This window comes from Petaurus breviceps, unplaced genomic scaffold (genome assembly GCF_028583685.1).
Source record: "Petaurus breviceps papuanus isolate PSGF00001 unplaced genomic scaffold, PetGlider_PUasm1.0 91133, whole genome shotgun sequence".
In the NCBI taxonomy this organism is placed as follows: domain Eukaryota; kingdom Metazoa; phylum Chordata; class Mammalia; order Diprotodontia; family Petauridae; genus Petaurus; species Petaurus breviceps.
Window position 1 is genome coordinate 38,082,300 of NW_027187419.1, and position 11,737 is coordinate 38,094,036.

General features: G+C 42.8%; 1 protein-coding gene and 1 pseudogene across 6 annotated transcripts in view; one reads left to right on the forward strand and one right to left on the reverse strand.

Annotated features, from left to right (window-relative positions):
* Positions 1-11,487, forward strand: part of PKNOX2 (PBX/knotted 1 homeobox 2) — a 356,188-nt gene extending 344,701 nt beyond the window's left edge. For all 6 annotated transcript variants that reach the window (XM_069080546.1, XM_069080551.1, XM_069080549.1 and 3 more), the window contains 3 exons: positions 8,713-8,789; positions 9,866-10,044; positions 11,079-11,487. In XM_069080546.1, coding sequence (XP_068936647.1) covers positions 8,713-8,789; positions 9,866-10,044; positions 11,079-11,308 — 486 coding nt within the window. In that variant the 3' untranslated portion in view covers positions 11,309-11,487. The remainder of the gene's footprint in view (positions 1-8,712; positions 8,790-9,865; positions 10,045-11,078) is intronic.
* Positions 3,565-3,891, reverse strand: LOC138154776 (DNA-directed RNA polymerases I, II, and III subunit RPABC3-like; annotated as a pseudogene).
* Positions 11,488-11,737: the final 250 nt, after the last annotated feature.

The following is an 11,737-nucleotide window of genomic DNA, read 5'->3' on the forward strand; positions in this document are numbered from 1 at the left end:
TGTGTGTGTGTGTGTGTGTGTGTGTGTGTGTGTGTGTGTGTGTGTGTGTCTCAAAAACCCTCTAGGGAAGGAGCACAGTTTTCCTCCATTCCATTTCAGATATGGGATTTAATTCTTTCCAAAGCTACGTAGGAACACTGCTGGAACTGAGATGAGAACTCTAGTCTGGGGTCCTAACCTAGCAACTACTAGACCACATTCCAGCTTGGGTAGAAGCCTAAAGCAGGGTGGGAAAGTGGGGGAAGGTTGCAGCCCTTGAGGACTCAGTTTGAAAAACGAACAGATCGAGATTTATGGGCCACAGAGTAGCATCTGAGAGAGGCCATTAGTCTACAGAGTCTGTGACAGAAGCTGGAAGAAAATGTCCCTGGTGTATTTGCACAGGAGACAGAGGGATCCCAGGGTTTTAGGGAAATGAAGTCCATTTATATTTGTATGTAAGGTGGGAGGTAGAGGGAGCAAAGGTACATGAAGGCCATCACCATCTATCAGACAATAAAGTGTGACTTATAAGAGGTAAAAATATTTTATAAGTCTGTAGACCTACTCCGCAGTCCAGTGACTTTGGGTTTCTTTTTCATTTTAAAAATTTCCTTTTTCTTATTATGAACCTAAATGACAAAGAAAGGAGCATGTCCATATGAAAACTAGCAAAGGAGGATTGCCTATGAAGCTGTGAATTTCTATTTCAGGCAGCTTCCTTTCTCTTTTAACTGTAATTCATTCAACATGTCGCTTACAAAGCTTTCTTGCTTTTCTGTATTTTCTTCTGTGCATTTTAAAAAAATGCTTCCATGATTCTTTTCTTTTAGTAATTACCCTCACACTTTCCCTCAGCCCTCATTGAAAAAAGAAAAACAAAATCTTTGTAACCAATATGTACAGTTAAGTAAAATCAAGACCCTCGCGAGCCACGTACAAAAATGCATGTCTAATTCTACACCAAGTCCATCATGTCTTTGTCAGGAGGTAGCAAGAATACTTCATCATCAGTCCTCTGGAGTTATGGTTGGTCATTGCATGGATCAGAGTTCTTAAGTCTTTCAAAGTTGTTTGTCTTTACAATGTTGCTATAATTGTATAAATTGGTTCTACTTGCTTTGGTTTGCATTGATTCCTGAAAGTCTTCCTAGGTTTCCCTTATACTATCCCTTTTTGTCATTTCTTTTAGCACAATAATATTTCATTACTTTCATATACCTCAACTTATTTATCTATTCCCCGATTGGTTGGCACTCCCTTAGTTTTAAGTTCTTTGCTAAAACAAGAACTGACAAAAAATATTTTTATACATATGGGTGCATTCCTCTCTCTCTCTGCTCTCTTTGGAGTATATCATTGGATATTGCACAGTTCTATGACCTTTGGGGCATAGTTCCAAGTTGGTTTCCAGAATGGCTGTAGCAATTCAAAGCTCCACCGACTGTACATTAATGTGTTCATTTTCCTGTAAATCCCCCAACAATAGCCATTCTACATTTTTGTCATCTCTGCCAATTAAATGGGTATGAAGTGGAACCTCAGAGTTGTTTTAATTTGCATTTCTCTAATTATTAATGATTTGAAGCAATTTTTTTAATATGGCTTTTGCTAGCTTGGATTTTGTCTTTTGAGAACTGCCTATTCATATCCTTTGTCCATTTATCTATTCAAGATTAGCCCAATGATTTTCAAGTTTAGTATGTGTCACAGGATTCAGAGCTTAAAGAAATTGTAAATATCATTTCCAACCCCCACATTTTCAGATTCAAAATAATGAGACCCAGAGAGGCTACATAACTTCTGTAATGTCAAACAGACAACAGGTAGCAAACCTGAGATTTGAACCCAGGTTCCTCAGACTCCAGATTCATCACTCTTTTCACCATATTGATTGTGCTCCACTATAACCTTGCCTCAGACCAACCATATCTGGAGTATTGAGTTCTCAAAGTCCATAAGCTGAGCCTAGAGAAAGATATTGCTGAGGATGTTGGACTATATCCAGATCATCTTTCAGATCCCTTCCAACTCTGATTCCATGATTCTCTGTCTTGAGTGGACTAATATCTCTGTAAGGTGGAAAGGTCACCTCCTGTACTTCAGTTTAAAGATTTTATTAAAAATGTTAAGAAAGCTGTTCTCTGCCCTTGAAAGAGGGAAAGAATAATGTAGATCAAAGAAGTTACTCTCTCTGTAGAGCAGTAGTGTCTGATAGTATATAGTATAATGGCTTATGGCAGTGGCATCACACTCCCAATAGAAGCAGAGGCCACTAAACTATACATAAGGATCTCTACATTCACGTGTTGCCCTGGAAAACCACATATTAATATTATTAATGCTTTATTGTATTTTTATTTATTTTGTTTATGTTATTATTTATTTTATTTTGTTTCCCAATTACATTTTAATGTGGTTCAGGTCATACTCAGCAGTATCATGGGCCACATGCAGCCCACAAGCTACATGCTTGACACTTTGGCTTATTGGACACTGGCACATTAATCCTTGGTGAGTGAGGGCCCAGGAAAGAGACATGATTTTTTCTTTAATTTGGAAATGGTACCAATGGCTCCCTAGCCAGGTCTTCTAAATTCTTATAAAAGAATTTTTTTTTTATTTCTCTCAAGGAAACCTAAGACTTTAAACAATGAAAAGTAGACTCTGAACCTACCAACACAGGAAAACTCCAGAATGATTTAGGAAAATCCTTTCTCATTTTCCCTCCTTTTCGACATACCATCCTATGAAGCATAGAGTTTCTGGGGGCTCAGACCTCTCACTATTCCTACTTCACTTCAAAAAAGTGTAAAAAGCACAAATTACCCATTTCCTCTGGAAAGTTTTCCCCTCTGAGCAGCACAAAGTCATTGAAAGGCAAAGGACAAATGGAAGAGACAAAGACAAATTTAACTTTGTTTCGTCCTGAGTAAGAGATTACTTGGAAGTGCAAGGTGAAAGAAGGGAAAGTAGGGAGTGGGGGAGCTAGAGGCAAGGGGGTAGAAATGTGGCATAAAGATATATTATAATGAAGTAGTTGCTTTCTTAAGTGAAGATAAAGGGGCTGAAGGTGCAGCAAGAAGACTTTAGGTTAGATAGTGCTTAAAAGGAATTTCCTAACAATAATCATTATGAGACACACACAAACACATACACATACACATACACACACAGATTTTAAAGGACAATAATGAAATTGTCTTCAAACATTTCATTTTTTCCTTACCAAAACAAGCAACATTTAATTTAAAAATCATACAAAGCACCTTCAAGCTTATCTTGAGCTCTTCCAATCCCATTCCAAATTGGGGTTTGTTGCCAGTTTTTCACTTTGTTCAAGCCAACCAAGAGAGACACCAAGTCCTCTAGATGAGTGAAGAATCATTTCTGCCAAGGAGCAGACACCTTCTTTACAAGTTGAACAGTGCACCAGAAAGATCAAGTCCTATTCAGGCTTGAGTGAGGCTTAGTTAATAGGGATGCCTTCAACAGAACAAACCAGAAAGGAATTTGAAACAGAAGTGGGGACAGCACACCTTACATGTAGACAGTTAAGATTTGATCTCTATTAAGACTGGTTGCCTATGAGGTTCTGAAGGCCAATTTCTTCATCAGTTAGTAAACTCTAGAGTCCACTTCACAACCATGCAGTTTGTTGGCATGTCCTTGGAGTGGCATAGGCAGCCCCTGCTCTGTGAGACGGAGAGCCATGGTGCTGCTCACTAGAGGTTTCTTCATTCTTTGTACTTTGCCAGTCATCACATACTCAAATGGGTCAGCTCTGAATAGTGGATCATCTTTTCTAGAGTCTCATCTTTGTATAAGACTCTAGCTATCACTAACCAAAACTTACCACCGAAGCCCACAGGATATCAACATCTGGATATTAACTTGTAAAATGAGGTCCAATTGAAGAATTCACTATCACAGGTCAACAAGGACATCCAATAAAAACTTGTTGCCATCAGGATAGATGTTTGTTGCATTGAAGATTGAACAAGATATTGGTCGTGGGACCTGGAAGTGTGCATGATGGAATAGACTAACTTTTACCATTTCAGGCTACTGCTAGAGTCAGGGACCCTCACCAGACTTTCAAGAATAGAATATACAGATGTCTGGGAAAGATAGTGACCATCGTGCACAAACTCAGGAAGGCAGAATTGAATTTCTGGAATTAGATGACTCCTTAAATCATTATGATTTGAGAAGTCTGTATTTCTCTAATCCATTCTTCTATTCTAAGCTGAAAAGATTTTTTCCATCCTGAAAGCTTCACTCTGCATCTTAACTCTACTAGCACCAAAGCAAGGGCAATAAAGAAAGTTCATCCAAGAAATGAAATGTTTGAATTTTCCTCCCTTTCTTGGTCCTAAAACTTTCTCACCCCAGTTCTAGGGCTGTCCAAGGGCCAGGAGCTATTTTGACTTTGTCTCAAGAATCAGTCTAGATTGCTTTGGATGTCTAACAACACCAGGAATGTCTGACCAGCTTCTCTTTCAACATTTTTCCACCCCTTATATGCTACTCACATAATACTGGAAATGTGGAAGGGGGGGAGGGGAACTACTAAGTTCCGGGAATGGTATCTGACTATGTTCTTCTTTGACTCTTCTAAGTATTTAATCATATAATGCTTTGGGGTACCTTGCAAGGCAAGTCACTCAGGTAATAGCCACTTCAATTTCAAGGAATCTGTGCATCCTTAAAACCAGAGTGTATGAGCCCTTACCAATGTGTTTATCTTTAGTAGCTAGAAGACCCAGTTAGTCTGAAGCAAAATCACTTAATGAAATGGCATAGGAAGAAAAGTGGCAACAAAAAATTCCCACCATAAACCCGGTTTGTACTCTCCTACAAGTATACATGACATTACTGAAAAGGGTGGACACACAGAAGAGCTCACACATAAGGAGCCCACATTCAGGTCACACATGTGCTCTTCTTTCTGGGCCACCTATCATTGGTATCATCGTGTTTCTGTGATGGAGGTTGCTACTAATACTCATACTCTCTGCTGGATAGACCTACTCCCTGCTTATTCCATAGCTTCTACTAAGTGCTTGTGCAGTCTCTCCTGCAAAGCTTCTAGGGAGAAGGAACCACCATCTCTCGAGGTCAGCATTCCACTCTGGGGTTTAGTGCTTAGGAAGTGTTTCTGAACATCAAATCCTAAATTTGCCTCTTTGCATCTCCCACCCATCACTCCTAGTTCTGCCATTTGGGGGGCAAAGTCAGATCCCTCCTCCAAACAGCCTTTCAAATACCTGAACACAGTGATTCCAGACTCCTTTAATTAATCTTCATATGTCATGAGATCAAGACCCTTCATCAGCCTGCTTTCCTTCCTTTGGACCCTCCCAACTTATCAATATCCTTCTTAAATCAAGGTGCCCTAAACTGAGCACTGTACTCCAGATGGGTTCTAATAGAGCAGGGTACAGTAGGATTATCATCTCCCTGTTCCTGGAAGTTCTGACCCTCCTAATGCAGTCCAAGATAACATTAGTTCTTTTGGTTACCATGTCCCACTACTGATTCCTCTTGAACTTGCAATTCACCTAAACTCCCAAATCCTCTTCTGAACAAGTGCAGTAGAGTTGATTGGGTTTTTTTGGTTCTCTTGGCCTAAGACTTTATATTTATCTCTATTTAATTTCATCTTAATAGATTCAGTAAAATGCTCTCCAGGCTCCAGTGTGTTAACCGTTCCTCCCAACTTTCTTAATTGAAAACTGTGATGGGTATACCACCTATGCCTTCATCTGTGTCATTGACAGAAATGTTAGTAGAGATCCCTGCTGTATTCCACTACAGCCCTTCTGCCATGGTGACATTGAACCAGTAACAACTACCCTCTGGAATCTGGTCATCCAACCAATGCTCAATATGGTTGTATTCACATCTCTGTCTTCTCCACAAAATTCTAGGAGATTTTATCTAAAGCTTTACTTAAATCTATATAAATCATGTCCACAGCATTTCCCTAAGATGTGATTTGGTAATATATATGCAAATGTATATGTGTTTGTATATAAATATTGTCTGTATGTGTATATCATGCATCAGTAGGTCAAGAATTTTTTTTTTATTGTATAAGTTGATTCCTTTCACTATCAGTCCATAATTTAGGAGATAAATCTTAGGAGATACTGAGTGACTTGCCTGTGGTCTAAGGCAGAGTTGGAACCTTGGTATTGCTGACTGCAAGGCCAGCCCTCGTGACTCAACACTGCTTCTCATATATGCATGTAGGCACACACATATCTGCCTTCAGATGCCAAACATTATTGGTCCAAAGGAGGCTGGGGAATGGTTTTCTTTAAAAGTAGAAGAGATTTTTATCTTTAAGCACCCAAACACACAGGGAATTCCTGCCTTTTACATTCCTCATGCTTGGAATACCTTCCCTTCATCATGTGGTTCTTACCCAGCCTTCAAGGCCCAGTTCAAGTCCCACTTTCTGTGTAAAACCACCAGTAGCTTCATCGCTCTGTGATAGCTCCCTCCTCTGAACTCCAGTCGCACTGTCACAAACTCTGGGCACTTTGTATTCGCTGCTTTGTGTTGCCATTTTCATAGGTGTATATACTGTCTCACTAACTAGGTTTTAAGTTCTTTGAGTGCCCAGACCATCTCCCCAGTCATTCATTCAGCAAGCATCAGCTGATTGCCTGCTATGTGGAGAGCACCTAGCATGGTACCTTGCGTAGGGAACAACTCATTAAAAGTTTGGTGACATGATTCAGTGGGGATGAGTCCGACACCTTGTAGATGCACAGGAGAGTTACAGAACACAGCTCACTAGAGTAGTTAATCCTATCTCATTGTTTCTTGCAGTTGTATGCTAATTGGGCTTCTCTGAAATGGGAAGTGACTGGGTTCTCTGGGAGTGTGGGCTCCATGGAGCATTTCACATTGGTGTGAAGGCTGCAGCAGCTTCAGAAAAGTGTATATATCATTCAGTGTGTGTATTGTGTTGGCTCTAGCACAATATGTCTCATTTCATGGCAAATAAGTCCCATGCCTGGGACTCAGTGCTTGGGTTCGGCAGCTGCCTCTGTCTCCCCTGCTCCCCAGGAGAGCCAGAAGCTTCTCCTCTGGGGCCCTAGAGCCTCTCCTTCCCAATTAGAAAGAAATTGACTCCTGTGACATTGCTCTGAATCTTCCTTGTTAGAGCCTTAATATTGTATGAATCATAAGTGTCATCTCAGTCTGTGAGGCTGTTGGGGTCAGAGCCGTGAATTAAACAACACAAAGTCCTGATTGTTCCCATCAGGTAGAAGCTGAGGGCAAGTGAACATGTGTCATTGTCTTGTCTCTGGTGAGGAGAGCAGTAATAGGGCTGCTGATCTCATATCCTTTCTTCAGAGCTCTCCAAGCTGTTACCAACCTGACAGCAGTCTAGTCCTAGACAGTGGGTAGGCTGGAATAATCTATGTATTCTGCCTCATAGATTCCCTGTGAAAGATTGCCTAGGATCCCTGGCTATCCAGAGACGATACATAGCTACAACCCAGAAGTGGTCTATACAAATTTTACACTTCCCTCAAGGTCCAGCTAAATCTTACTTCCATTTATTCATCAAATACTTTTTAAGTACCTACTATGTACTAGGCACTATGCTAAGTGTTGAAGATGCAAATAGCTTACATTTTATTCACGGGAAACAAAGTGTATACAGCTAAGGAAATAGTAATTTCTGATAGGAGGCCAATAGCTGTTGGGTGTATTAGAGTAGGTCTTGTGTAAGAGAAGGTGGACCTTGGGATTCTATTAAAGTGGAGGTGAGGCAGGCAGTGCCTTCCATGCATGAGGGAAGGGAGGGAGGGAAGGAGGAAAGATTTTATTAATCACTTTCTATGTGCAAAGCATTATGCTGAACACTAGAGATACAAGTAGAAAAGTAAGGCTTTCCTTGCTTTCAAGGAGCTCATTCTAATAAAGGAGATGTGTCAAAAATTTCATCTACAAGTCAGAAAAGTCTGATGGTCCTTAGGGTGCAGCGGCAAAGCAAATGGTGACACATCTTCTTTCATGTCATTTCCACTGGTAAAATTCTATCAGTTTCTGGTGTCAGTTGAGCCATTTGACAGTGCCAAGGACTTTGATGGCAAAAACTTTCTTTTCAGGGTCCTCAGTAGCTGTGACAATAGCTTGTACAGGAGCAGGTTCCTGACTGCATGGTGGACATGCCTTGCAAAGGCACAGAGAACATCCCTCTGCATATTCCAGTTCATAGCAACCTCTCCCTCCTCTGGCTTTCTGCTGCCTGTCCATGTGTGTGTACAATGTGTCTCCCAGCAAACAAGGTTTATAAGCTCCTCAAGAACAGGGACCTCATCTTGTATTTCTCTTGTCTCTCCCCCAGTATTCACATCTATTTAGCTGTTTATTATATTGATCTAGGTCTAGGTCCCAGGACCCTGCTCTCCCACAGAGACTTGCCCCTGAATCATTGAGGTCACCTGAATCCCACCAGTGGCAAAGTGGGTACTTAGTGGCAAACAGGGCATGCAAACTAATGCAAAAGGGGACACACCCAAACAACTGGTATTCCCTCCAGCCTTTAGAGTCTACCCTGCTTTGGAAATAATATCCCTAGGCCGCTGGCTCCTGGCCACATGTGACACCAGTCATCCTTCCTGACAGTCAATGTTTGCTTGCTCCCACTACCATTCTCAACTCCAACCTGTGCTCACTTCCTCAATCTGGCACATCTCATTTCAGCATCCCTATCCCACAGAGGACGAGAAGAGGCAGATTGCAGCCCAGACGAACCTCACCCTCTTGCAAGTCAATAACTGGTGAGTTGATGTCCCCTGCCAAAGGACCTCTTGCCCAGGTAGCAGAACAGCACAACTAGAGAGAGACTAGTTAAGAGTCTTACCCCACAGCAATCAGAAACACGCTGACTCATCCTCAACTCTAGTCCCAACCTTACCCCAACCCAGGCTAGTCCCTAATCTTCTGTCCTCGGTCCCTGCACTCTGCCATGCTAATCCTCCCGATCCAGCCCTGAAACCCAAAATAGCCATAAATCATTCCAGCCTCCAAAGCTTCTATCTATAGCTCCTGAGCGCCCCTTGCTGGGCAAATGTAGCAGAAAATAAATTGTCTGGGTTCTGCCTAAGAGGAAAATCAGCTCCACTGCCCTTCAACACCAGAAATAGACAAGAGTCAGAGTGTAGAATTTCTGGTCCAGAAAGGACTTGAGGCCATATAGTGAATCCACCTGCCCCTAAGCAATACTGGGTTTAAATAAAGCTACAGCAGCCTCCAGGAAACACATGAGAGTGAGTAGATAAGAAAGTGATTTCTCTGTGGAGTTGATAGTACCAAGACAGTACCAAGGTTCGGGCCATGTTAACCTTCCCTCTCTCCTGTGCTGGACCTAACCACAAAAAAATGAAGCCCTGGAGTCATGGTCCTTGGATCCCCACACCTGTGGACAGAAGATAGGTAAGGGGACCTGTGGACAGCATTGTATGCTGCTTTGTGTTCCCTGGGCCAAAGGCAATTTCAGTCTCTGTCTTGCCAGGGCATTCCCAGAGTCCTGATTCCAAACAGGACCAAAATGTAACAGACAAGTAGACATTGATTCCCCTTTGGAGTTCCAAAGATCATAAGAGATGTTGCTGTTACTCCCACTGCTCTCCATCATCAAATATGAAACTTCTCTGGGTCTGAGTCTCTTCTTGGACACAAATAACACTTCTTTTACCTCCCATTCCCCTCTGGCTTTCTAATGGAGCTGGTAGCCATTCTCTCATTCACCATACCCTAAATTGTCCTTACATATGTACATACATATGTGTGCATATTGTTTGTATGTAAACACACACACACCCCCAAATAACTGTTTTCACCTCTCCCTGTGCAGGTTCATCAATGCCCGAAGGCGTATCCTGCAACCCATGCTTGATGCCAGCAACCCAGACCCTGCCCCCAAAGCCAAGAAGATGAAGTCTCAGCACCGGCCCACCCAAAGATTCTGGCCCAACTCAATTGCTGCCGGTGTGCTGCAGCAGCAGGGGGGGCCCCCAGGGACAAATCCTGATGGTGAGGAGTTGGGCCAAAGCCCATGGGCAGATGCCCTAGTTAAGGAGGGATAGAGGTTGGGTGCTACAGACTTTAATATGTAACTATATGCCTGGTGAGAATTTTGGTATGGGCACCCCAAAATAGAATCTCTTTACTGAAAAGCACACTGGGCATAAAGTTAGGAAAGTGGGGCTCTGCTGTCTCCTCCTTCCATGTATCTAGATAAGTCACTTTGCCTCTGTACTTCACTTTCCTAATCTGTCAAATGGGTTTGTCTGAAGGACCCGGTGAGAGAATGCAGGTATATACAACATCACTACAAAAGTAAAGGACGCTTTGGGGGTCAGAAATTCCTGAGCAACCTCAGTGACCAAGCTGCTCTTTGGAAACCATTGCTGTCTACAAATGGTGTATGTAGCAGCTGGCTTATGAATGGGGGCCAGAGAGAGCATTGTTTTCCCAGTTACGCCCATCATTCCCTTCATGGATAACGCGTGCGCACACGCACACACACACACAGAATTGCTCATCTCCTAGTACACAATGAATAATTCAATGAGCCAGAAATTTTATTGCTAACATGCAAAGTTGATTCTTTGCAGGAAACAAGCTGTTTGCTGCAGTATGTATCATGTGGCATTCATGTATGCCCCTATGTATGATATGTGAGCTTCTTGAAAGCGTGCATATAAGATAAAGGCAGTATAGTATAGTGTAAGATCATTTATTGTTCTGAAGCTCCCCTGACCCAAATAACAGTTCTGGCTTTGACACTAAATGTATGACCCTGGGCAATTCATTCAGTTTCTATAAACCTCAACTTTTTCGCCTCAGACCTGGGCATAACAACACCGACCCTACCTACCTTATAGGCTTGTTGTGAGGAAGGAGCTTTGTAAACCTTAAAGTGCTACAGAAGTGCAGTGCTATTGTTGTACATTTGTGCTTCTAGATAGGTATGATTATATATAATGAGAGAATGAAATGGACATTTTCCTGGCCTTTTCCTGCTGCTGCGACTGACCTTTACCCTTTTCTCCAATCCACCACAGGCTCTATCAATTTGGACAATCTGCAGTCCCTGTCCTCAGACAATGCCACCATGGCCATGCAGCAGGCAATGATGGCAGCACATGAAGATTCATTGGATGGGACGGAGGAAGAGGATGAAGATGAAATGGAAGAAGAGGAAGAGGAGGAGGAGCTGGAGGAGGAGACTGATGAGCTACAGACAACGAATGTCAGTGACCTGGGCTTGGAACACAGTGACTCTTTGGAGTAGCCAAGGGGGCTAGTTGGCGCTGATTCCCCTGCTGGGGCAAGGGCATGGGGAGGGAGGAACAGGTTGGCAGCCCCCTGCAGGAAGTATGGTCCTCACCTCCCAGAATCAGCAGCCTGAGGAATTGCAGACATGTTCCCCTGCCCCTGCCCAGCCAGCAAGCTTCAAAAAGACCCCAGCCCCCCTTCCCCAGAACTGTAGAGGACTCCATTTGGAAAGTACCAGTCAAGCAAGCCAAGGGAGTGGACCTGGATGGAGCCTTGGCAACTGGGGGGGCACTTACAGACTCCTGGACTGAAGTGAAGGACTCATGTTTACAGGCCCTGGACCCAGGGACTGCTTTGGGTTTTTTTTTTCTGTTCTCTCCCTGTGCAGTTTATGGGATGGGCCATTCCCAGAAAGGAATTGGGGGGGGGGGGATGGAGCTGGTAA